General features: G+C 47.0%; 1 protein-coding gene across 2 annotated transcripts in view; it reads right to left on the bottom strand.

Annotated features, from left to right (window-relative positions):
- The window catches only part of SLCO3A1 (solute carrier organic anion transporter family member 3A1), a 273,335-nt gene that overhangs the window by 53,298 nt on the left and 192,912 nt on the right, over window positions 1-27,125 (bottom strand). For both annotated transcript variants that reach the window (XM_053581751.1, XM_053581752.1), the window contains exons 3-5: window positions 26,107-26,205; window positions 16,663-16,926; window positions 1,213-1,377 (exon numbers count right to left, since the gene is read on the bottom strand). In XM_053581751.1, coding sequence (XP_053437726.1) covers window positions 1,213-1,377; window positions 16,663-16,926; window positions 26,107-26,205 — 528 coding nt within the window. The remainder of the gene's footprint in view (window positions 1-1,212; window positions 1,378-16,662; window positions 16,927-26,106; window positions 26,206-27,125) is intronic.

Here is a 27,125-nt window from a genome sequence, read left to right as displayed (position 1 = left end):
CAATTACACGAGTATGCTTTGAGACACACAAAAATCAAACAAAATCTGTGTGGTGGAAAAAAAATGAAATGAAGCCCTCCCAGCAACACCGATAAGCCAAGCAAGTTGAAACTTGCAAGGGTGAAATCAGAAAGGAGGCTCTTGACAGTGTTTCTTGGAAGTGAAATAATGGACCGCAACATAGTCTGTCTCAAAGCTTTCATAATGACCTACATACTATATAATAGTAATAATATTAATAATACTATATATTATTAAATACAATACTACATATTACTATCCCTTCTTGAGCCCTTAACTAAACCCAGGATATCACTTAGATACACCACAGGCATCTCACGCCTAGCATCAAGTCTGAACTCAGAATCTGTAACCCAGTTCTGACTCTTCTTACTTCCAGTTTTCACAGAGGATACCACCGGCTGCCCAAGGTGGAACCTGGAGAGTCATCTTCAACTCTTCCTTCCCCTTTTACTGCTATGTCTCTGGTCTGTCTGCTACTAATCAACATCTAAGCTGATCAACTCAACAAATGCAATTTCCTGGTCGTGTGAGGAAGGGCAGAAAATATTGCCACAAAACGAAAGCAAACTAAGACCTGCTGTGAGACCACATTCCTGACCCTGCCCTAAGCCATGCTGCCTCTCAGGAGGGCCAACAGGTTTTTCTGTTGTGTGCCATCTCCAAACATCAGCGAGGAGACACTTGTAGGCACTGCTGAGAAGAACCGTAGCCCCGCGCCTAAGTTTGGGAGGAGTGCCAGGCTCCTTTAGTTATGTCTGCCAAAGGCATGGGGAGAGGTGGGGAGCGTAAGGCTTACTGTGGGTTCTGTCCTTGCTTTCTTATGTACCTGACAAAACCCTACTAACCTTTCAAGACTCATCCTTCCTGTCCTCTTCCTTTACCCTATTTTCCCCAAATTTTCAAGTCCTCATCAATCTATCAATGTTCCGGCCTATTGCAATGCTTCTATGTACATTTTATATTTTTGCTCCTTATTATCATCCACTTTTAGAAATTGTCTCAGGTAGGCGGATCTTACCCTTAGACTGTACTTTGAAATTCCTTATTTACAGAGACCACCTGCATACTGCGGCTGTAGGCCCCACATTTCAGTTGGGGGTGTGTGTGTGTGGGGGGGTAAATTCTCTTGAGTTACACACAGCAGCCTCCCTCCTCTGCCGTGTCAGGGCGACTGAGGGACAGACTCACCAAGCAGCTGGTTGGCAGAAGAGGTGGTGAGGTTAAACTGCTGCTCCAGGTACTTCCCCAGGAAGGCAGCGAAGCCAGCCACCACTGCAATCTCCATGCAGGCAGCCAGGATGATGCAGGTGAACACAGGGTTTGCAAGCAGGTGCTTGGTGACCTTCGGGATCACTGTGGGCAGAGAGAGAGAGTAGAAAGTCAGGGTCACACTCTGGGTTCCCGTCTTAGAGCCTCCTGCTCCAGGTACCCGGATGCTTAGGCCAAAGCCTATATCCTGTACCTCTGAAAACTCTGGCTTCAAAAGGTATTTAGCATTTGCCAAACAATCTTCTACTAAAACCAAAGAACATATACCATACCTTTTCTTGCAGTTCACTGGAGAGACTAAAATATATATTTTAAACAATCAGAAGATTATTTCCGACCCCACTGTCCCCCCCTCCAAAATGTTTAGGGTTTTCTTCTCAAAAGAAAAATATAACGTGCGTCATATATGACAGATACCAATATATCTAAGTGTATGTAAATATACCTGTTGATAAATATAGAGAGAACTGTCCAGGAAGTGTCCAGCCATTGTGAATATCTTTTTCATATGACAAGGCTGTATTGCGTTCCAGACAGTTCTTGTATGTGTTAAGAAAATATAAGCATAACAGTTTCAAGAAAGAAATAAAATTCTAGTATTCTTCAAAATATGTATGTGCTGAGTCCAGCCCCTTCTCACCACCTCCACAGCCACCTCCCTGGCTAAAGCTTCCATCAGCTTTCCCTTGGGGACTGCCAAAGCCATCCACTAGGGTCTTAGTTTTCACTCCTGATACGATATATGGTAGCCAGCAGGATCAGTGCACATTTGTTTTCTGCTTAAAACACCACAACAGCCAAAATCCATGCCTGTGCCCTGGCCCTCCGTGCAGCCTTCAGCACTCAGCACTCTTACCACCTCACTCTCCCGTCCCACCCTTTCTTCCCTCCAGTCCAGCCCCAGCGGCTCTTGCTGTTTCTCACCTGCACCTGGGTCCTCCCTACTCAGGGGTTTGTGTTTGGGGCAGTGCCCTCTACGGTGGTGGTTCTCAACCTTCACTAATGCCATGGCCCTTTAATACAGCTCCTGTGGGTCAGGACCCACAGGTTGAGAACCGCTGCTCTAAGGGGATGCTCTGACCCCAGGTCGGTGCCACACAGTTTCTTCTCAGGTGTTTTTTCTCATCACCCAATCCCACCCAGAAGTCCGCATCCAGCCCCAGGTGCTCAGGGCTCCTAAGAGAGGGTAGTGGGCAAAAGCACTTAGGAACAACTGTACCACTTTAAATTCTGACAGATCCAGGAAACAGATGCTACTGAAGCCATGAAATTCCCTGCTACTTTCCTGTGCCCTATTTTTCTTAAAGCCTGTGGTTTTTATACATGTAAACCAGTAAGACTTCCCCTTACATTAACACTTTTAAAAGTAAGAGATTCAGTTTGTGAAAATCCTTTAAAGAGAAGCACAGTATTTGGATATTTCCAGCAACCAGAATGCTTGGCACATGGGTCTTCAACTAGGTCTCCTCACTTATGGTGCCACCACATATCCTGGCATTGTGTAAAAGGGCTCTGGGGTACAGGACAACCCTGTCACATCAGAATTTATGCCATTATTTTTGATGTGAAACATAGTTTACACATCAAATGTGTGGCTTCATGGCTACTATGGTTTAAGACAATACTAGCTGAGAACAAGTCGATGTAAATTTATTTAAAGAGAAGTCTTACATATGTAATAGTTTAGGTAGAACATAAAAGGCAGCAGAAATTGTTAGGGTGATGTGCCAGACACTAAAGTTAGGGGAACTCTATTCTGCAGTATTCATAAAAACATGGAATAGTTGACGTGTGATGTACTTGTTATCCACCCATGTAAATAGAAAAGATAAGAACACTGAGTTCCCAGAAGAAGCAAGTACTATAGCAAGGCTAGGAAAAACCAATCCGTGCCTGTGGTCATATTATACAAAATAAATGGGTGGGCAGGGAGCCTAACATTGCAGGCCAAGGTGATGAATTAGCCAGCTGTCCTAAAGAAGAGAGCTAATTACACAGGCTCAATCTCATCTCCTAGGAGATGAAACCTCAAAAAGGCCCAACTAATTAGAATAAAATAATAATAGAGAATACATAAGTTTTTAATAATGTTAACAGACAAGCTCAATAAATCAAAATGACAGAACAATGGGTTAAGAACTGGCAGACAGACAAAACTCAAAACGTATCATATCTAGGAAAGATATCAAGTTTCGAAAAATGAAAATCTATGTAAGAGATAGGGAATTAAGGGCTCTCGGGCATAATGAAAAAACTTGGTTATGGAAAAAGACTGCGCCGGATGACTGAAGGTTCAGAATTACTGTGGCGGTTCCTTGTAAAACTGCTGAAACCTTAGGAAGGCAACTCTCTGATTAAATAAATGTACAAATTAAAAAAAAAAAAAACTTCAGAAAGGTATGAATGAGATTAAAGATGGCAAAGAAACAACTTTAAATCCATGATATTCTTATACTCAGATTCTGCTAGATTTTAAGTATACTGGCTTTCTTTGCATGTCTTTTTTTTATAGTTTCAAAAATGTATAATTACTTGAATTTTTAGTTATATTTCAAATAAATGTCTAGAATTGTTTTCTTTTAAAATCTATGTTTAAATGTTGGGAAACTTTCCTTTGTTAAATTTACTCTTTTTTTTTAAAGTACTGTACAAGTATTTAGGCTGAGGAATGCTGTGAAATATTTAAAAATGTTAATCGTTTAACAAATGTAGAAGATGTACATTGGGCATAAACAGGACAACGAGGTAAGCATTCATCTTCACGTTCAGGATATTTACTACAGCACGTACATATGAGGAGAGACTGGCTGTTGATGTCACCAAGCTCCACACTGCAGAGAGAGCAGTATGGGTCTCATCGGGTTGTCACAGCACCTCCTTACGAGGAATTCCAAAGTCCTGTTTATACCTATGTTTTGGCAGGTCCTAATGCTGTTAATCACAGTGCTCTCTTGTAATTAAGATATCTAAACTCTGGAAATGCTGCCAACATTGAATAGGCAGGTTGAGGACATTCCAGGAAAATGATCCTCTGCCATGGTTCTTCTCACAGGCGTCATTTCCTTTGTGAGGGTGCAGAATCCTTAGGTTCTGGGACTCCGCAAGAACAAAGCACTACAGCCACACTAGGTCGCAAATAACACTGCTGCTGGGCTGCCATCTGATCCCACCAGCATCCCCCAGTTAGGCACTTTATTCTCTGGCTCAGAAATGACAGTGATGACAACTGGGGTTTGATCACGTCATCTATGGAGGTTCCATATCTCCCTGTCCTTGTTTGGAGTCATCACGATTTGTTTGGGGATGAGAACGGCACCGCTCGGCAAAGGCAGCTCAGTTAATGGAACCTTCTTATACTTCAGCAAGCAATTTAATTATTCCAGAGATAATCCCACTTCAGTGGGAAGGATCCCTTATTGAGATAGGCGTCTGCCTGCTTTTGTCTTAGTATCTAATGACTAATTTCTCCTTGAATTAGATGTGAAAATCATTGCGTTTGAGAATCATCTGAATGGAGGCCCAGGGAAGCCTCAGTGGGCCTCATTTGCATGAACATTTCTTCCCTCTACAAAGCTGATCTACTTCTAGAAACAACAGCTGCCTCTGGTGTTCAGCTATTTTCCTCCCATCCCCAGTTTTATTGCGAAGACTTCTGTCACCCTGGAAAGACGATTCCTTCTCAAAGGTTCAGCCTACCTTCCAAAGCCCCAGTTTGAGAAGGTCTATTAATTAGCTCAATTCTGGGGCTACCTCAGCATTGCAAGCTTTTTCCTTGAAATGGATTCTTAAGCCCATAAAAACGACATTCCAAAGAGGCAGTAGCTAATGAGGTGGTCCAGGCGAGCAGGCACTGCTGAACCAAGGCCCCACCAGGCCACTGCACTCCCTTAGCCACTGACATCCCCCTACTGATTTAGCCTCAGAAGCTGGGAGCTGGGAGCTGGGAGCAGGGGGTAGGAGTTAGGGTGGCTTGAATCACAGCCTCATCAGCTGGGGAAACCATTTCAACTCTCTTGGGGAAGCTGGCGCTGTCACCCACAGGACTGGAAGCAGCAGCAGGGGAGCATTCTTTCCGGGACACAGGTTTTCTGCCACTAGTCTTCAAAAGACATTCCTGTAAGAATGAGACTTCTTAGAAACTTGGGGGGCTTTCAGGAGGGAGAAAGGTAGGTCTGCATAAGTCAAGAGAACCCGTGATGACAGAGCATTTCCTACATGCCAAATACTGTCTCCTGGGATCAGTCCATCTTCCCTGCTCAAGGGCCCTGACCTCTGCTTCCCTTCCAACTCATACAGTCCTCACAGTAAGCCCAGTATCTTAGAACTATTACGACGCCCCTCCCCCCCTCCCCCCATTTACAAGAAAAGTGAGGCAGAGAGAAAGTTCCCACAGTTAGAAACTCAAACCCTGGCACTCACCACCACACACAGCGTGTGCTCTGTGACAAGCAGACTACTTTGGTCTTGGTTTTGGGAGGTGCAGCTCTTGTTTTGAAGATTAAGCATACAGGCTGCTCCTGGTAGTCAAAGGTACAGATAAACTCTTAGAAATAACACCACCACTACCACATTCCCGCTCAGTTTGGGGCAAATCACCAGCTCTGGCATGGATCTGGGGCTTAGCCCATGTTTTTGAAGGAAGAGAGCTGGAAAGAGAGAGGAGGGGAAGGAAAAACAAAAAGGGATCTGAGAGCCAAGAGAGGAGCCCTGTACTATACAGAAGATTTTGCTGAATAGGATTGTATAAAATAATGCCTGAGAACCTGGTGTCAGGAACCAGGTAACGGGGATTTAAATTCTGCTCTCAAAACTTCACAGAGCTGTGACCGGAGTGCATGACTCCATTCAATGGATGGCTGGAAAGATGGAAGGAGACCTGTGGTGTAAAGCTTGTGGCCTGGTGTCTCTGGAACATAGGTGCCAGCTCAATAAGAACCATAATAATTGATAAAAATAGAAGTAGTCCAAGTCCAAGGCAGGGAGGGAGCCCCAGGCTTCTCACCGTTTGTAGTGTCCCTGGGGTTCACGAGAACACCAGGCTTGCTGTGGGGCTGTGTCTGTGTGAGCAAGCAGAGCCTTGAAAAGCCCTGGGGTCCACAGTCGTGCAGGTGGGGAACTGAGTTTCTGGAGCCTTTGCTGGAGACAAGGCTTCCCAAGGAGATCTCTCTCTCCCAGAGGGCCGTGCGACAGGCCTAGTCAGGAAGAAATTGTACATGTCCATGGCCCTTCCCAGGCACCGAAGGTGCAGGATTAGTTCTTGCGGGGCTCAGTATATAGTCTATTTGCCTCTCAGTATATTTCTGCCTATGATCTCTCTATTGAAATTGGCCTTGACTTTCTCTTTAATGATGTTGCTGTCAATACACCAAGTTTCAAGGCTGCCAAGACTGGTGATGAAGCCATGGCATGCAAATAAATGCTCAGTAATTATTGCAGTGACAGCCGCTGTGTGTTGGGGCACGGAGGGAAGGGTTTTTCATCTAACTCTCATGAACATTACAACCGCAGGTAGTCTTATCACCCCCATTTCAGACCTGAGGCTTCTCTGAGAGGCTGGTAATCCCACCTTGCCCAACAACATAAACCCGAGAGGTAAAGGTGGGTGGATTCCAGTTTAGGCCAGCCTGCATTACAAAGTCCATACTCTTAATCTTCAGGTATTTCATGGGGATTTTAATCAGCAAAAAAAAAATTTTTTAGCTTTGCACAGTGGTAGTATCATAGACAATGAGGTTTATCTGAGGCATAATTGTTGCTGACTGGTAAAGCCATTTGCGGAAAGTATAATTGTCATGAAAGGCTTCCCAACATGTGAGACCCACAAACAGAAGGGAACAGAGAGGTACAGCGAGCTGGAATGGGAACGAGGAAGGAAGAAATGACGAAGATGTGGAAAAATCTCATAACAGATACCAACGTGAATCCAGGGAAGAGTGACTCTTAGGACAAATAAAGTATCAAGGCACAGCATGAACGTTTAGCAGCCACTGAGTTGGTTCCAAACATGCTCAGTGTGGGCTGCTGTCACGACAACGAAGGCCCATCATTAGAGAAGTTTAACAAATGCAAGGTGGATTAAAGAATCCAACAAATAAATGAATATATGCATCCCAAAGTCTTCAAGAGTTAACTGTTACAGCCTCTTAAGAAGCATGAACTGAAAGGAAAGAAGAAAAAGTTAGGGTCAAAGCCATCAGTGCCGTTCCATGGGGTGGTCCATGGGAGAAACAGGAAGCAGCTCATATAGTTAGGACCAACAGTTCCTGCCGGTGGGGTCAGAGCAATGTCCAAGCAGCAGAGGAGGCCTATAGTGTCCAGAAGTCTTCTGGAGACAAGCCCCTGCCACAGACAAGCTGGCCCCAGCCCCGGCAGCTGCTGGCTCCAGCTTCGGGCCCACGGCACCTCATTCCTGTGATGAGTCTGTCTCCTGCCCTCTGCCCTGGACTGCTGAGAAGCCCAGGGAGCTTCCTGGTACCTTATCATTGCAGGTTTGAAAGCAGCAGCCACCAGGTTTCCCTTTGAGCATCTTCTGTAGGCAAGAGGCAGAAGGTAATGCTTCCTTTATACAGAGAAGGCTACGGTTTAAGTGAACAAGTAAAATCCATTAGCGCCAGCAACAAAATGAATCTCAAAAGTTGGCTTGCTGTACACTGGCTAAGACAACTCTGAGTCATTTTTCTTTCAAGATCACCAACTCTTTACATCCCCACCAAGAAGGCTGAAGGGAAAAAAGGCCATGTGGCTGCCCATTAGCCAGTATGAAGCAAGAACCACAATTTCTTTATCATTCATGTCTCTGATGAATGCTTAAGTTGATCTCGAGTCTTGGCTATTGTGAATAGTGCGGCAATAAAGCATCTCTTTGATATACTGATTTCCCCTCCTTGGCATGTATGCCCAGAAGTGGGGTTGCTGGGGGGCGGGGGCGGGGTAAGTACCATTAAAGGCACTAAAATAAAAGCAAGAACCAGTGTCTGCAGAGGCACCGTCAGCTTCCTGCAAAGCAGTGTCACCCTAGCCATTTCCCTCCCTCCCGCTGAGTGTGAAGTCGGAAAAGAACGGGCTGGTCACAGGATCGAAGAGATGAAGAAGGCAGCCTGGGAGGCAGCAACCTCTCATTCAGACGCAATACTGTGTCCTTCCATGTCGGAGGCAGCAGGGAGGGAACAACTAAGGGAATAAAGAGTCTTTTGTAAGCCAACAGCCACTTTCTCTACTCCACAGCAGCTCCCAAGTGGGGAGAATGGTGCCCACGTCAGCCAGGCAGGGCTGGCTGCACTTGGCATTCATGAAAACACAAACAATGCGAGGATTCACTCCTGGGAAATCTGGAAAGAGAAATAGTAATGTTCAGGAAAAAAATAATGGAGTCCAGTATCCAAATTGATATTGTAAATGCTCATCTTTAAGCCTATAGTTGGGTCCTAATGTGATTTCGTGAAGCCCTGGGTTTACAGCAGGCCTTCCACATGCTAAGGCCACTTGTGAATCTCCAAGAGGGTCATAAAGTGTCCAACGTTTATTCAATGAGTGAGGCCTCTGCCGCGGTACAACTGCAGGGGGACCTGTTAGTGCCAGGTGGAGACTGTGCAGAGAACCTGCACTGCCTCTAGCATTCATCTATAACTGGGAGTTCAGGTAGGATCATCTGGGGGATGCGGATCCTCTGCCTGCACGCACAAAATCAGAATTGCTGGGGTGTTACCCACATATACAGAGGTGCGTCAAGAAACTCTACAAGTGATGCTGACGCAAACCCCTGGCTAAGAAATGACGGTTCATAAAATAAGGTCCAGACACTTGAGAAGAGCAATGCCAATAATTCCTTCGTAATTTTGCCAGAGTCTTATTAATGGGCAGCTCCAGATTGGGGACAGCTCCTGGCAGCAGAGCTCCTGCTATCTTCTTTCTATCATGACCTTTTCTAAATCCGGTACTCCTGACCCAGCCATCTATCCTGCGCCTTGGGCATGCCTGTCCAGGCGCCTCTGCTCACACCTGCCTCCTATCCTGAAGCCCTTCTCTTTCCCTCCTGGGAATTCTGCTCATCCTTCCAGATTGGGCTGAAATGCTCCAGCCTTCAAACTGTGTCTTCATGTCCTCCCTCTGTGGTCCTCAGTACATTCCCCCCTCCTGTGGAGCCGCTCCACCTTCCACCCTGCAATCTGGAGCATTTGCCAAGTGGCCCTAAAGTCAACATGAACAAGAGACTTTTAAAGCCATGTACGTCTGCACAATATGGAGTAAAGCAAAGTCAGCCAACGTTCTGGGAGCTGCTGACCTTCTCAGAACCTTTAATGCACCAATGTAAAGTCAGTGTCTCCAAGAGGGTCACACAGGACAGAGCTTCTGAAACTTACTAGGACATGTAACCACTCCCCCTACCTATCCTTTTGTTATTGTTGTTGATTTGTTTTTCCACGAACATCTCAAGGACTTGTGTTCTGAGGAATTCCCCCCCCCCCACACACACCTTGGGAAATGCTGCCTTCTAATTTATTTCTTCCTTTCATTCAACACGCACTTCAGGAATATCAACGTGCCAGTCCTCATGCTAGGGGAGCTCACCTGCGTTAATCTCAGCTGCTTTGCTACAGTAACCTGGGGAGTGTGGCTGCAGCTTATCTCTGTGCCTCTCCCCCCATCCCCAGCTGATAAGAACATCGTTGAGCCCCTGACCAGTCTAACCCTCGGGAACGTATAGAGCAACCGCAACACGGCATATGTAAGGCACAGCCTGGCGCGGGCTTCCTAGTATTTCTGAGGGCAGAAGGCTTCGCCTGCCACAGAATCAAGAAAGATTTTCATGGGGGAAACCCACACACAGGAGAGAACAGCGAGGAAGACACGGCATAACACAGCCCTTTAGACTGCACAGCAGGGACTCGCAGGGGGCCAGGCTGTGACAAAGCTGCTGACACTGACCACTAAACGGTGAACGATGGAGGTGGCCGAGAGACACAGAAGCCAGAGGCATGAGCTGGGTCTCGGGGCCGGGCAAACCCGTGACTCCCGCCTGACGGAGGGAAGCACCATAGCAGGGGAGTGAATGTGTCCTCTGCCCAAGACCCAAAACACCTGCCAGAGACAGGTAACACCACCAAGCCCAAAGTCACCCGGGCACATCAGCCTCAGCAATGGGGCTGGCAGACCCTCTTCACTTCAGTGACCGGGATGCCAGGAGCAGACCTTTCCTCGCACAGGCAGGCCACCGCGGGCTAGCAGTGGCACCCAGGACATGCAAAGCTCTCCCCAAGCCTGGGAAGAAGGAGAAAGGGAGCTTTACGGAAAGCAGCAAACTGCACTGGGCCTGGCAGAGCATGTCCGGTAATCCATCTGTTCCCCTTCTCAAACAGCAAGTCCTGAGCACCTGCTATGCACCAGGACATGGACAGAAACAATGCTGGCCCTGCCCTCAGGAGCCTACAGAGTAAGTGAATAGTCACGTTAACATAATGTAGAATTACAACGTGCCTCGGGAAGGTTCCAACAGGCCAGGAAAAGCAACTGCAGAAATGACACATGAGCTGACGTCCGAGGACGGGGTCAGGACTCCAGTGGAGGGAACAGCAAGGGCAAAGTCTCAGGAGGAAGAGGTCCTGGGGAACAGGGAAGGATAAAAGGAGATCAATGAGGTGGGTGTGGAAGATCAAAGGTAGGAGGGGCATGAGAACGGGCCAGAAGAACGTGGAGACCCCGGGAGGACTTTGCTTCTATCCCTTACAGTGGGAGATGATCAGATGTGTTCTGAAAAGATCACAGTGGGGACAGCAGACTGGAGGGACCAAAGCATGCTGCAGTGTGGGAGAGACCAACAGCAGGCTGGAGGGAGATTTGGGTGGTGAGACGTACTCAGGACCCAGGTGAATTTTAGCTCCTTGCAAGGTGAAGCCCCTCTAGAGCTGAGGTTCTGCAAGGCCTCTTCTGGAGCCCGTACAGAAAGAGCATGAGATTTTCAGACATAGGAAGGGCTTCTGTTGTTATACGGGCCCTAGTGTAACAGGGTTCCATTTTTCCTTAGTCAGTTCATTAACAATTTAGGGAATCCTTTTGGGTAGTGGTAGGAAGAGCAAAGGATTTTGAGCCTGGAGACCCAGGTTTAGGTCCAGCTCCAAGAACCTGGTGGGTACCTGGTTTAACGCCCCTCCCCCCAGCCTTCACCTCCACCTCTGCCCACTGCCAGCTCCAAAGTCCTGCTCCCTGAAAAGTAGCACAGATAGTAACATCACTAATGGCTAATACATTAGTCAACTGTGGATGCCAAACGGGTGGTCCACGGGAGAAGTCTGGAAACAACAAATCACCTCCTACATTTTGCTGGTAGTTTTTAAGACCCCGATGCCCCAGTCCTTCCTGTTAAGCTGTCACCTGCTGTTACTAGGCTCAGCTGTCTTTTCTGGGATAGGAAGAGACCACTTGGCAGTCAGTGCCACACACTCGGAGACAAGAGTGCTCAGCTTTTGATTGCCCTGCTCTTTCAGCGATCAAAGGCAGGGCCCTTCCTTTGGGTTTTAAACCTCTGGTGTGGTTACACTTGTCCCAGCTAGAAAACCTGGCAGAGGGTCAGGACAGGCCAATGCTTGCGGGGAGTCAGTTCTTCCCTTGCTTTCAGGTTGTAGCCTTGCCTGGAAGACCCATCTTTTGGAGGTACATCAGCTGCTGCACACGGAGATTTAGTACACTCTGCCCTCAGCACCTGCTGATGCCATTTATTCTTTAAGAGAGGATCTGTTTATTGTCAGGAATGGCAGTATTATGTCACGGTTAGAAAGACAGACCTTGGGGCCTTCGCCAGGGTTCAGAATGCCTTTTCCGTACATCTCTAAGCTTCAGTTTCCTTTTCTATAAAATGGTACTCGTGCTACATAAGACTCTCAGATCAAATATAACACACTGAAAACATTAACTACCACTGTGCATATATGGGTGCAGTGCACGTGTGTATGCGTGAACACACACGCACATACATGCATGCACACTGGGAAGAAAGTGTTCATTCATTACTTCATTCAACCAATGTCACCTATGTGCCAGGCACTGTGCTCTGCCCTGGAAATGAACCCGTGAATGAGGGCTCCATCCCTGGAGAACCCAGTCTTTGGGCAGATGCAGATAGACACCATGGTAATGCAGTAACAGGTGCTTTGCAGGGGTTATGTGGGGGACAGAGGAACACAGCTAATCTAACACTGGGCACGTGAGGGCACACACAGAGGGGCTGTGGAAGGGGGGCTTCCAGGGGAGGTTAAGGACAGAGTCCAGCCCAGACGTGAATGGAGAGAGGAAGGGTGTTCCAGGGAGAAACAGCAGCAAAGAGGAGAGCGCCTGAAGAATTCCAGGGGCCATAGAGTGTGAGGGAGAGGCAAAGACATGCGGCCGCAGAGGGGACCTGGGACCTGTCCATCAAGGCCTCTCAGGACGAGTGACACTGGAGATAACTTACAGTGGAACCCCAAACTGTGGGAGATGCCACACACTAGCTGAAGATGTGCCTTCATCGATTACAGCCCCCTGCCCTCCTCCCACCCTCCAGGTGCCATTATGCAAACTGAGCATCGGTTAGATTCAGGAGCCGGCGGTAGGTGCAGTCCCCATCCGCCCACTACTTCCATGCAGGAAAGTGGGGGTGGGGTGGGGTGGACAGTGCTAAACAAGAAGATGGATTGGGGGTGGGGGGGCATCTCAAGATACAGGACATCCAGAGAGCAAGCTCCTGTGGAAGGTGTCAGAGTCAGGGTTTCAATGAAAAGGTATTTGGTGGTAAGGCTGAGATGTAAAAAAGTACCTTGGCTTGGCAGGCTCCCACCTGGAGGGGATAGGGAGTTTAAGCAAATCCTTACTCCTTGGCTACCTGCTTTGCAAAATGGTTACATGACAGTTGCTATGAGATGAGGACTTGCTGGCTATTTTGGAAGACGATTCCGGAATTCCATCTCTCACCTTCTGGTAAGGGTTGCAAACCCAACTGATGGCTGGCTTTCGGAATAGACCTCTGAAGCCCACTTTTTTTTTTTTTAAAGGGGGGAGGGCCCTGAAAAGTGAACTATAGGCCCAAATTCCTTTATCACCAAAGCTTAGTTTCTTCATGTGTAAAGGGGTATGAGTGGTGATAGTGACTTTATGAAGGTTCTGTAAAGATAAAACTAGGCCAGGTGTGGTGGCTCATGTCTGTAATCCCAATAGTTTGGGAGGCTGAGGCAGGAGGATGACTTGAGTTCAGGACTTTGAGACCAGCCTGGACAACATAGCAAGACCCAATCTCTACAAAAAATTTACTCAAGTGTGGTGGTGTGCACCTGTAGTCCAGCTACTTGGGAAGCTTCAGCCCAGGTGTTTGAAGTGCCATTGCACTCTAGCCTAGGTGACAGAGCAAGACCCTGTCTCTTAAACAAAGAAACCGGGCCAGACAACCTATGCTAAAAGATGAGGAAGAGTTACAGAATGTGGCCATGGCATGTTCAGCAGAGAGCTGGATCTTAACCCAGGAGGACCTGCCTCAAAGCAGGCAGCTCTCTGCTCCCCTGAGTGTATGAAGAAGACTGTCTGGGTCTCAGCGGGGACTGGAGAGGCTGCTCTTGTACAACGCCAGCTCTTCTCAGGGGATTTTGCTCTCTGCAGAGCACGGCAGGGGACACAGACTGATGGCAAAAGAAGAAAACTGTAAGCACAAACAAAACACACCAGAAATTGCAACATATAGGTGTTGGGAGAAGGTGAATTCCTCTGTTATGTACCATGTGGCTCAGCTTATTAGTACCCACAAACGTGTAGCACACTGCATGTGTGGTGTGCTGCACGTGTAGTGCACCGTGTGCCCTGTGTAGCACATAGCATGCATAGCACACTGCATATGTACACGTGTAGCACACTGCCTGTGTAGTGCACTGCATCTTCAGCCTGGGCTTTCCAGGCTGGAGACCGGATGAAGAGCTTGGGAATGTCAAATAGTACTGCACGGTGTTTTGGCAGAAATGCCCACAGGGTGAAAGCATTTGTCCCAGGTGAAGAAATGAAGCCGTCAACCACTTCACGTAATGGCACGTGTGAAACATATTAGCATAATAGCTCCCCTCACTGCATTCTGACTCCTGGGGAGTTTGTAGGAACAATGCTTTTCTTTCCTGCTGGGGCATCCTTTAGGTCCATTAGTGGACCAGTTGCTGCTGGAAATCGCTAATTCCAAGTCAAAAATCATTAACTAGTAGAAGTGAGGCCCATGTGTGTATAGATCACGACTGGTGATCAGTATGGCCAAGCTGGTCCCAGACCCATCTACTCAGTTGTGTACCTGAGAGCTCAGCCACAGCCAACCCAGCACGTGCTCACCCTGGCACAGTCTTGACCTTGCTACCGCATGCCTCTGCCAGTGGAATACAAGCTGCCTCGGTCAGGGCTGTGCCCCGGGGCCTAACAGAGTCTCAGGAACTGACTGGGTGGAGTAAGTGAGTTAATAAGCAACTGAATCATAACCCATGAACTCTGAAGCCACGAAAGCCCCTAAAACTTGGCTCAGCAATGCCTCTGACCTTCCTTCTTTCTGTAATCCCCCATGTGTGCTTATCATCGCAGTTGTGACCACAGGCTGTCCCCGCTGATCTGCTAGTCTGGTCCTACACTGGATGGTCAATTCTTCAACAGCATGATTGCATCTTTTTCATCTTTATATCCCCAGAGGTAAAGATGAGAGATTATTAGTGCAGCTCTTGCAATCAGAGCCCTGGGAAGATAGGGCCAGAACCCTGAGAAGGCTGCCATTCACCTGGGGCCAGGGGTCCTCCCAAAGGCCCACTCTCACGCCACCTCCATTTACTCCTACGAGTCTAGTTACCAGGACACTTTCTATAGCTGGCTATGCTATCAGAGAAACAGCAGGCATCCCCCTGCCTGTTGGGGGCCCTGGGAAGGCAGGCTATTTGGGGGCCTCTTATTAAGCACATACACATGAAGGGTCCATGCCAAGGCAACCTCGGAGGACACAGACTGGGCAGCCTTCTCATCTACCAATGCATTCTGAAAACCCAGAGCAATGAATTTTAAGATCTCCCATGGACAATTCCAGATTCCAGCACTGATAGAAACTATCCTGGAACATGGAGTCAGACATGACATCAGGTTATTCAATTAGTCTTTTCAGAAGCAGCACCAGTTCTCCCAATTCCTCATGACTAACAGGCACAGGTAACAGTCTTCAGCGGCTGTACTTGCATTCCCAGGACAGCACTGTCAGTGGGGAATTGCATTATTACAATTTTTACATTTGTGGAAACGTGGCAGGGAGAAGTTAATGATTGCAGAGCTGGGGAGGAGCAGAACAGGGGGCTGGGCACGAGGCAGCCAGGTTCCCTCCATGAATCTCAACCGTCTCTACAGAAGGTTTATCTCATTATGAAGAAGCTCAGTAAAGACACTGTCACTGTTAGGAGATGTCTACACTGGGCTCTGGAAGGCTGTGTCTACTGCTGCTGAAGGCTGGCCCGGCTGAGCGTTCAATTCCTGGTAAGAGGTGACTGTCTACCTTTTCCCATCCCTCAACCTTGCTCCTGTCTGCATATATCACAGCCTGCTCATTTCCAAAATCCAGGCAGTTATTTCAGGGGACCAGAGTTGTGTGCTTTAAGGACAACCACATGTAGCTCACCCGACAGACGCCGAGCCACCTCAGAAGCTGCCGGCCTATGTTCAGCGTCCCTATCATTTTCCTCACCTTTAAGGAAAATACAGAAGCAAGCAGGGGTGGGCCCCTCATTTTCATTCTGCAGCATTATTGCGCCTCACCATTTTGTCAGAAAAGCTGCATCCCTCCCACCCCCCTTTAAAAATGATAGCAAGAGCTTTGCTGCCTTCTAAAGTGTGACTGTGTGACTGTTATTAAGACTGGGTTAATATTTCTTTCGGGAGGAACACATCTCTCATCTTTAGTGGAGGCGACGGAAGGACACAGCAATCTAAAGAAATGCATTTTGGAGGTGGCTTTTTAAAGCATGCCTTTGCCAACTTCAAAGGTCCTTTATTCCTTCGAGGTGCTCATAAGTGGCCTGAAAGAGTTCAAAAGAGTTCCACAGATTCAGCTTCGTCCCTCCCTTCCTTCACATCCTTCCCCTCTACAGACACTTCTGTTTGTTATATGTGAAGTCCTATTGGGGTCCCTTCAATAAATGGCAGCTGCTTTACTTTGGTTTGTATTTGGCAAGTCATTTCCATGTCAGGAATAAGTCAAGTACCTGCCTGGTGGTGGCAAATTATGCAAAATAAATATCATCTTGCCTCAGCTCAAGCCCTCTAGAGCCTGGTCCTGAGGGCCACCCCTGCCCTTGCCGTTCCCATCCCAGCCCCCCACTATTCTGCCCACAGCGATGATCTCGCCCATACCTCTCAGCTGCTGGAAGCAGGAGGCACTGCTGTCTGGCTCCAGGGGGTGCCTCAGGACTCCGTTGCTGGGCTTGGCCCTCTCGTATTCTCTTTCGGGGAGCATGGCCTGCTCGCTCTCCACGGCGGGGTCTGAGTGCGGGGGCAGGGACTGTGGAAACCCGAACATCAAGAGGGAAGAGAAGAAGAGTAAGGCACCGCAGAGCAGAAAGCCGCCCCACCAGGCTCCGATCCAGCGGGGGTCATCCGGGGTGATGTCCAGGTTACCTGCAAATGAAAGAGCACAGCTCAGTGGGAGAAGCTGCCGCTGGGAGCCAGGGACGCCGCCAAGGACGTAAGTCAAGTGCACCGAGAAGCCAGCCTCTCTACAGACAGCCTTGGGAGGGGAAGATCGGCTGCGGGGCCGCGAAGCCTGCTGCTCTACAACAGCGCTTCTGTCTCTCTCAAAGCTTAAGACTGATCCCATTCCCTCCTTCATTTTCTTGTCTACCCTGTATTTATATCAGTCTAAACAAAAACAGTGAGAAGCCAGACAGTCTCTGAATTTAGGCTGGAATTGATTGACTTGGCAGAGCTGCCAAGGTGTGTTCACAAAACACAAAGAGACATTTGTTGTTCAAAGGTAGATTTTCTACTTACTCTAGGTCTCCTCCAAACAGCTAATGAGATTCAGCACCTCTTTCTCGGTCTTAAATTAGCTTTACAGCTTCCAAGTGGAGGCACAGAATGGGGGTAAGAGCATTGTCCTGGCAGCCAGGCTGCTGGGGTTGAGATCCTCCCCCTTAACCTCTGTATGACCTCAGGCTACTGGTTTGAACTCTCTGTGCCTCAGTTTACTCTTCTGCCCAACACCGATGATGACTGCCGTACTTACCTTATAGACTCTCTGGGAAGACCAAATGGCAAAGTGCTCAGTACAGTGCCTGGCAAATCCTTGAGCACTGAGTCAACGGAGGCTTGTTATTTATGGTTTCAAGCTGCCAGCAGAGGTGTTAATTCAAACCTTGTTGGTCAACTGTGTTCTGGCACCAGCCCTCTATTCGAAAGCTTTGTAACCAGCTCGTTTGCTCAAAGGCACCGTGCATGTGCTCCACTGCCTTGCACTGTTGTTCCTTTGATTCTGCCAGCTGAAGTCGTGAGAACAGGAACCACAGCTTACCCTGTTGGTAGGGTTTTTACTGTTTCTTTAACCAGCGCCTTGCATAGCAGCGCTCCCAGACAAGCTGCTTAGAAATGTCTCCTTGATGATAAAGCATAGCCCTGGAGCACTGAGGGAGATGCTTGGAGATCTGGTGTATGAGCTAAGACCAACAGGGCCGCAGGCCTGGTCCAGATGGATGGACAACTCTGGGAAGAGTAATGACTGCAGACACCAAACGAGCACTTCACCATTTGTAACGTGCTCTCCCTGATGTCTCTTCAGCTAACATGAATGATGACGCAGGCATCGTTTACGGAGGGCTTCCTCTGCACCAGGCATTACACAGAATACATCTTAACGTCCCCCACCACCCTACAAGGTGGAGCTTTTATTGTCCCTATTCTATATAGATAGATAAACTGAGGCTCAGGAAGGTCAGATGCCTTGCCCAGATTCACTGAGTTAAAGACCGAAACACAGGCATTCACTCACATGCCAAGGCCCACACTCTTTACCACTCTGTCATAGGCCCTCAGTAAATGACTAATTCCTGCGCTTTGTGCAATGGGTCTAAGACCACAGGATCTTCCAGTAGCTGGCAAGTGGCCTTTGAAATACTGGTGTCTCCATAACCACTGCACTACAGCAGACCAGACTCTTCTGCATAGCTGCATGCTGAAGAGGGGAGAGTGTGCGCTGTGAGGGCTTGAATCCCAGCTCTGCCACTTACTAGCACGTAACTGGGTAAGTTCCTTACCCTCCCTGAGCCAAGCTGCAATCATTTACAAAATAAAGATGACATCCACCCAGGACAGTCGTAAGGATTAGAGGCGATAAGCAAGAACCAACTGACACATGGGAAGTGCACATTTTTACTTTTAAATATATTTGTATAGGAAGGGGAGTTTTAATAATTTTTTTTTTTTTTAAAGGATATGGCATGGGAAAACCCAAGGTGATCTTGAAAGCATCTTTATGCAAATGAGGGAAAAGAAAAGGATGTAACATTGGCTGGGGAGCTGAACAGGAATGTTTTTCACTAGTCACTTACTGAGGAAACACCTGCTGCCAGGCAATGAATGAAAACAAGACAGCAAAAGGGAGCTGAAGAATTTCCCTCCATTGTCTGTGGGCTCCATAAAGAGGGAATTGAAAACCTGGCAGATGTGTGCAGGTAAAGAGAGAAATCCTAGCAGTTGTTTGGGGGGAACAAAATTAGCACCATGCAGAAAGTTGTATTTTAGTTAGGAAGTTAACAACTTTGATGTGTCAGAAAACATCCCAGGGCCAGGGATGGGGTGGGGAGGAGGCTGCTTGTGTGAACGTGTCTGCTTGCTCCCTGCAGGTGTGCATGTGTGCATAGAAAGCTGGTATTTCCCTCCCAGTTTGAGAGCCAGGGAGAACAGCACCGTCACAGCCACATCAGAACCAAAGTTTGCTTGGCCTTCCATCCGGGCAGGGAAGAGAAGGGGCCTGCATGAAGGTGGGCAGAGAGCAGTCTTTTGTAGATCCAAGAAAATCATCATGACCATTTGGGGAAGTATTGATTTTTTTCCCTCCATTTCAATTATCCAGAGCACCGTGGCAGGGAGAGAATCATGTACTGAGGAGAAGCCACTCAGCCATGGTGTGTGACGCCCTTGGTGTCGGTGAGCAGAGTGAAATTTCAGCATGATCTTGGGAAGACGACTGGTTAACGCTGGAACCTAGTCTGACACATGTCTTTTCTGAGGTACTTTTCTCAATCTCTGTAACAAATACTATTTTTCTGAGGCAGTGTGGCTAGTTGCAGTGAGAACTCTTCCTCCACTTGTCTGGCAACCATCTATGCTGCAGAGATATTTGTTTAGGACTACTGGGTTCTCTACGGGCCAGCAGAGAATGGCTTGGTATCATCTACCTGTGAACTTCCTCTTCTGAGGACAAGAAGGGGTCCGCCTCTCACATTCAAGTCAGGAGTGGCTACGTGCCCCAGAGTAAAATGGGGGCAGAGGAGACACGTGTCACTCCATATGGAAATATGTTCGGGCTAGTCCATGAACATATTTCCTCCTAAGATGGTACCTGACGGGCTACAATGAACAACATGTCCCCTACTGACTTGAACCGAATCTGAACAAAAAAGAAATCTTTAGTATTGTACGTCACTGAGATTTGGGGGCTGTTTGTTACTGCAGCATCACCTAGCCTACCCTGACTAGTGCAATAGGCTTAGGAAATAAAAATCTGTAAGAGCAGCGGTCCTGGGCAGGCTTGGCATAGCAAAAGTATTGTGTCAGGTACGGGTAGGGGGAAAGGCTTGAAAACTTCTCTCTCTGGTCCTAATCAGTATGTTGACTTTAAAAAATTATTGCCATTTCAGACTTTGGGTGAAGACTGCTTTCAAAATTGAAAAGCACCACTTGTCTCACTTACTTACCCTGTTTCCCCGAAAATAAGACAGTGTCTTATTTTAAGGTGCGCTCCCAAAGACCCTCTAGGTCTTATTTTCAGGGGATGTCTTATCTTTCCTGTAAGTAGGTCTTATTTTTGGGGAAACAGGGTAGATGCATTAAATTCCAGTGAAACCAGACACATGATGAAGAAATAAGTTGAAAAGAATGGTGTGGAAACAGCAACCCAGGATGAGGGGGCAGCCTCAGCAAAGGTGTGACATGCTCAGGGCACTCTAAGTAGACAGACTAAGTTCCCTGTGGCCACTTGTCTACCTACAGTCATCCCAGGCACTGAGCAAAGATGCTGTTTAATTTTGGGGGAGTCGGTGAGAGGAGTGGGGGAATCATGAGAGCTGAAGAGAGAAAGGAGAGTCATACACACTGGATGCACCATCACGGAAACGTCTGCCTGTCTCGAGGCTGGGCAGGAACACTGTGAGCCACCTCTGCCTGGGTATCAACAGGCACAGAAGGGTTTTCTCCTCTACGAGATCCATTGTTCTAACACTTCCACTTTGGCATCTGACTTTGGGTTGTTCTTGTTGGGTAAATTGTGCGAGCTGCTGCCAGCTGTTTGTTCTCTGCTGCCGGTCAAAGGAACATATGGGGCTTGTTGAGATTTCCACCCATTTCCAAGATCACTGGGAACAGGATTAGCCAGTTTAATCTACCCATCCCCAGCCCCGCCTTGAAGCTACCTGAGACCGTAAGAAGAGCAGGTCAAAGCAAATTTGAGACATTGACTTCTTCCTCCTGGGCCCTACAGATGTGTATGAACTACCATGACTCTATGGAGATATATATATATATATATATATATATATATATATATATATATATATATATATATATATATATATATATATATGTATCTATGTTTTAAAAGTTCATTTACCAGTTTAACCTGTTTTATCAAACTTTTGCTATGGGACTCAAGAATTCCAAGAGTATTATTCAGTTACAAACCTAGTTAGAAACTAGAGATTAGGGAGGGCTTGAGGGAGAAGGACGGCCTCAGAACACTCGGCATCCCAGCCGTTGGACTAATTAACCTGAAATGAAGGCATCTAGCAATAGCAGCCAGCCCTCAGGACCACAGAGCAGGAGGCTCTTGGCTTGTCGACCTTTTTTGTGAAGCAAACAGATGGCCGTATCTTGTTCCAGCTGCAATCGCCGTGCAGCCGTCTGCAAGGCCGGCTGGTGTGCACCTCAGGACGAGTCTGCCTGGATGTGCTGCTGAGGTCAGGTCATCTCAGCTGCCTCTGTGGAAGGGGCAGCCTTCTGGCTGAATTCTTGGAGAGGTTTCAGGGATGCAAGCTGCTCTGTTAAGAGGGGGATTTTGAGGGCCTGAGGATGAATCCTTGCTCCATCCCTTGCTAGCTGTGGAAACTGCTAACCTCTCAGGTTCACTATTATACCTCACGTTTACTGGGCACTGACTACACACCAGGCACTGTGCTAGATGATCTGTAAGATTAGCTCATGCTCAGGATCATAGAACGTGTAAGGGGTGTAGTCAGAATTCAAATACAGATCTCATTTCAATGCTCAAATGCTGTCTCAAAAAAACAATACAAAATAAAACAAAAGCCTCACTCTGTTGCTCAGGCTAAAGTGCCATGGCACGGCCTAGCTCACAGAAACCTCAAACTCCTAGGCTTAAGAAGTCCTGCTTCGGGCAGCGACTGTGGCTCAAGGAGTAGGGCATTGGCCCCATATACCAAGGATGACGGGTTCAAGCCCGGCCCTGGCCAAAACTGCAAGAAAAAAAAAAAAGTCCTGCTTCAGCCTCTTGAGTAGCTGGGGACTACAGGCGCCCACCACAATGCCTGGCTAATTTTTCTATTTTTAGTAGAGAAGGGGTTTCACTCTTGCTCAGGCCAAGCTCAAGTATCGTCCCACCTTGGCCTCCCAGAGTGTTAGGATCACAGGCATGAGCCACTGCACCCGGCCAGTGCTTGAACTCTTAACCATTGTGCAATGTACCTCTTCTAACCATTAGGATCTACACATCCTGGGAACGTTCTGAGCTTCCAGGGAGCCAATCTCTGCCCAGCTTTAACAAGTAATCTGCTCCTGGCTATTGTTTTACTAATCATCTTCTGATAAACCCACACTGTTAAGGACAGTTGATTCCATGATTAGGGGGACGCTCTGCCAACAAGCCCTCCTTTTATTCAAGGTCCTGTTCTTATCTGGATTTCAGTTTAACAAAGATATTCTAAAAAAGAAATTCTGCAGACACCATCATGTCCTCTTCCAGCTCGCAGGAAAGAAATCTATTCTCCCTAAGATGAAGGGCACAGGGGCCACACGGGGACAAACACAGACAAATGGCAGTGGCTGCAGAATCCCTGTGTCTAAGCATAGCCAGTGGAGCTGGCCAGGCCAGGTACCCTGGAGTCTCTCCCCAACAGCCAGCCGTTCCCAGAACCAGCCCTCCCCACACCCCCAGCTGATCAGCTCACAGGCTTCAGCCAGGTCCTTGAGGACTCTCCCATTCAAGGCTGCCCCCTCAGCTCTGCCAGGGAACCTGGGGGACGTCAGGTGCTCTCCTCCATACGTCCCACAATAAGGGCCCTCAGTCGACCTGCCTCATGGCCACAAATTCCAAACTGTTGCTTTTCCTGGACCCCTGATCTCAGCTGAGATTTCAGGAACAGTGGCTATGTGTGTGGCCCCTGTACATTCACACCTAAGGCAATGTTCTCTTTCTTCAGACAGCCCTAACGAAGTGCTCTGTTTCAGGTAAAGGAGGAAAGGACGGAACAGTCTTAAAGAACTGAGAACCCCCTTGCTCAAATACAGCCCAAATCCACTCCCAGCTGACAAGATTCAGCCATAAGATTAGGAACAATAAAAATTGCTGAAAACTATAGAATTCTGTGGCAGACTCCCTAGTTGAATAAATGATATTCTTCCGCCCTCTACTGGTAAAAAGCCATCCATCCAGCCCTCACGGTGCCTTCAGGAAGGATGCAGGGACTGTGACTGGCAATGCGTCCTTCCGTTCCTTAGAAGTGGCTCCCGGGATATCTGCTGTCCACCTGTCAGTGGAGAAGGCTGCCATCAGAATGGAAAATCGCCTGTCTTACACACATGGAGGCAGCAGGTCGCCAATAAACCTGGACCCAGGGATGGTTTTGCATCACACTGGGCTTTGAAGGGCGAAAAAAGATGTTGAACAGAGATGGGAACAGCATTCTAGACAGAAGGAACAGTCTCAGCAAACTGAGGACAAGTTGAGCGGTAAGACTGAGTCTTCTCCAGTCAGCCACCTGCTGATCCCTTGGGTCATTCCAGGTACCCACAAAAGATGCTATTTTGTTCTCAGTAGGAGTCTAGAGGGAAGAATTTTAAGTGGAAATACCTGCATGCTGGTTCAGGAGATGCAGGTTTTACCTAGATACAGGTACGCCCCTTGGATTGGGGATTGGGTACACTGCTTCCCCTCTCTGACACCCTTTTCTCCTTTTTTTTCTTTTTGCAATTTCTGGCCAGGGCTGGGTTTGAACCTGCCACTTCTGGCATATGGGGCTGGCGCCCCACTCCTTTGAGCCACAGGCACCGCCCACCGTTTTCTCCTTTGTAAAGCAAAAGAGTTGGAAGAGAATGTCTGAGCTTCTTTCTGGCTTAGAGATTCTGGTTCTTCCTAGGCCTTGGTTCAAGGCCACCACTGATACTCTGAGGATAAAATACACTGCCCAGCCACTTTGCTACTCTTCAAGGTAGCTGCCCACTACAACAGGAATTCTCCCTTCTGGTGGCTCTTTTGCTGCCTTGGTGTGGTGGAAGCTGGACTTTGGTCCATATGACCAAGATGCAGCCAACTTGTTTTGTGGGTTATTTCTCTTCCCAGCCTACCCATCACCTCTCTTGCGAGGAACAGGGGTTAAAGGGACAGCCAACTGCTGGAAAGCAGCTGCTTTCAATTACCTCCCGAACAGACCCAGCACTTCAAAAGAATAAATAAATATGGCTGCATCTGATTTTTGTTCCACTTGGAAATTCGTAACATCATTAGTTACAAGTAAATATATCAGTGGGATTAATGGAGTGAATCACAAAGCGACTTGATTGGATTTAAAACCACATTATTTCTTTGGGGTGAATTAGTTAATTTAGCACTGTCAAGAGATGATGGATTGAGAACCTGGGGACTGAGAGTTCTTATTGATCCTGAGAATAAATCGGTGTGATGAGGAGAAAAAAAGCAGAAATGGCTTCTTACCTTCTGTTTTCCGAGGGAAAGGAAACCTGGCTTCGATATCCATGAAACTATATGGAAATAATAGTGTTCGTTTTCTGGGATGGGATAGGGTTGAGACCACAAATGGTAGGCAGCGTCTCAGAGGGTCTTCAAAGATTCCCACTGCACTATTTACATGCTTATATAATAATTCCTTCTCCTTAGGAGAGGATTTGCACAAGTGACTAGCTTCTAACAAACAGAATGCAGAAGTAAAGAGATGTCACTTCTGAGATTAGGTTATAAAAAGATTGCAGCTCCTATCTCAGGTGCCGTCTCTCACCTTCTCCAGGGGTGTCCTGTAGAAAGGCTCATGGAAGCCTTGACATGACCTCAAACCAGGCCCACGTCTTGCAGCACCGTGACTGCTGCCTGATGTGAGACCCCCACCCAGGACCACTCAGTAAAGCTTCTCCTATACTCCAGACCCTTAGGAAAAAATGTTGGATAATAAATATCTGTTCTTTTAGGTCCTTAGGTTTGGACTGATGTTATACAGCAATAGAAAATTAATATGCAAAGTGACTTGCTTTGCCTGATGAAATGCAAGAGGAAACAATGTGTGTCTCTTCTGAGCAGAAGCTTCATGGGCCAGTGTAGAACTCGCCACAGTCTGGTTTCCTGGCTTCGCAACTGTGCGAACTGCAGTGTTACTTTAACAGTAATCTCACAGTGATTCTCTGGGCTCCTCACTGCATTGAGGTGGTACATGATTTTGATGTGTTCCATTATTGGTGATGTTAACTTTGATTATTAGATTAGAGTTAGATGGAACTTCTGTGAGGCTAGGCCCCCAGGTGACCACAATGAGCCAAGTCCTCTCCGTACCCCACAACCCACACTGGACATGTGGTATGATAGAGCAATAAGCTTTGGTTGTATAAAATCACTTAGCTGTGGGGACTGTTAGTCACCACAGTGTAACCTAGCCTATCCTTTCTGACACACTGTTCAATCTCAGAATCATGCACTGGGGGGCCGCCAGAGCATTCTGACAAATACACTTTCTTTTCCTACTAAAAACACAAGTTTTGTATACAACGGTTTTAAATGTGGATGTTTCCTCACAAAGGCCACCACAACAGGGTCTCATACAAGGATTGCAAACATTCTGTCTTATTGACCTCACCTGAACCTTTGCTCTTCCAGAGTAAGTGTTTCAAATTTCGGTTTAGAAAATAGGGTCTCCTATAGATGAAGGGGTCACCACTCATTGAGTAAGTGCCAGAGGGTATTTCTACATATACATGACCATTAAATTCTTAAAACAGCCCTTTGAAGAAGACATAATTACTGTATTATCCTGAATTTATAGATGAGGAAAATAAAGATTTAAGGAGTTATCCTGAATTTATAGATGAGGAAAATAAAGATTTAAGGAGTAAAACCAACTACTGGAGATTATTTGGCCCCTAGGTAGAAGCTGGCAGAGCTGAGACTTGACTCTGAATGAACCAGCCCGCCTGCCCTTTTCATGGGATCTCAGAGAAGCACCAGCTATGGAGGCAGGTGCGTGAAGGCTCACTCTTACTAATAAGATTTTAGAACCCACAGGCTCGAGCCTCTTTATGAGGGAGGAAATGCTTCCAGACAACAATTATAAATTGAGATATGTTCCTTACTTGTGTCAATGAAGACTGCATCCACGTAGATTTTGGTACAGAAAGAGCCCAGGATAAACCCACAGGCTGGTCCAAATACCAGCATCGTGAATAGGATTCCTGAAAGAAGATGAAAGATTAGATTATAAAACAGAGGCCATTCAACGAGCAAAATCAGCAAAGGGTAAGAAGATTATTTTACGTTGATCAGATGAGATATCTGATTATACAAAATGACATTACAGGAATTAATCTAAAAATCCTAAAGAGGAAACTTAGTATTTCTAATTTTCGGGAACAGTACTGAAACACTGCATAGTATGGTCGGTGGAATGCTTCAGTATTTTGGTAGATTGCTCTGGAATATTTGTGGATCTTAGGACATTTGCCCATTTTAGAGGACTATCCCCCATGATCCATCCACCATCTATCAGTAAATATTTTTTCTACCCTCAAAAGTTTGGAAAGGATTTTTATAATTTTGCTTTTGTATTTCTTTGGCTTTATGTAACTCATTTGATCTATGGCTGGTTAAGATTCCTCAGCAGTCATTGTGCAAACTCAGGAATTCTTGTGCAGTGAGAGGAATCTAAGCCACAATTTTTTTTTCAAGTGTAATGAAATATTTATGAGCCCCCACATTTTGCAAATAACAAAGTTCACACAATGGTATGCTTTGAGAACATTTAATTAGGTATTTATTAATTTGGATTTTTGCCCTTTTACCCTAGTATTTTGTCATTACGTCATTACGCTGGTGTGTTATTGTTGCTATCCCAGGTGTTCGGGACTTAAGCTTTTCTGTAGGATTTGATTAGATGACAGGTCCTAGCTGATGCCTTAAGTAGCTGATGGATATAGTACTTAGAATTTTGCATTTTGCACAGACTTTTTAGGTCATTCTGGGAAAAGCACAGAGCCCAAACTAAAACCCACATTTTTTATCTATTTAATTAAATTTCATTTTGGAAGACATTTCCTGAGCACTGATAGTGCCCTTAACCCTTGGGATACAGAAGTAGCCTTGTCTCTTTGAAGCT

This window comes from Nycticebus coucang, chromosome 2 (assembly GCF_027406575.1).
Source record: "Nycticebus coucang isolate mNycCou1 chromosome 2, mNycCou1.pri, whole genome shotgun sequence".
NCBI classification, from domain to species: Eukaryota; Metazoa; Chordata; class Mammalia; order Primates; family Lorisidae; genus Nycticebus; species Nycticebus coucang.
This window is presented reverse-complemented; position numbering and strand designations above follow the sequence as displayed.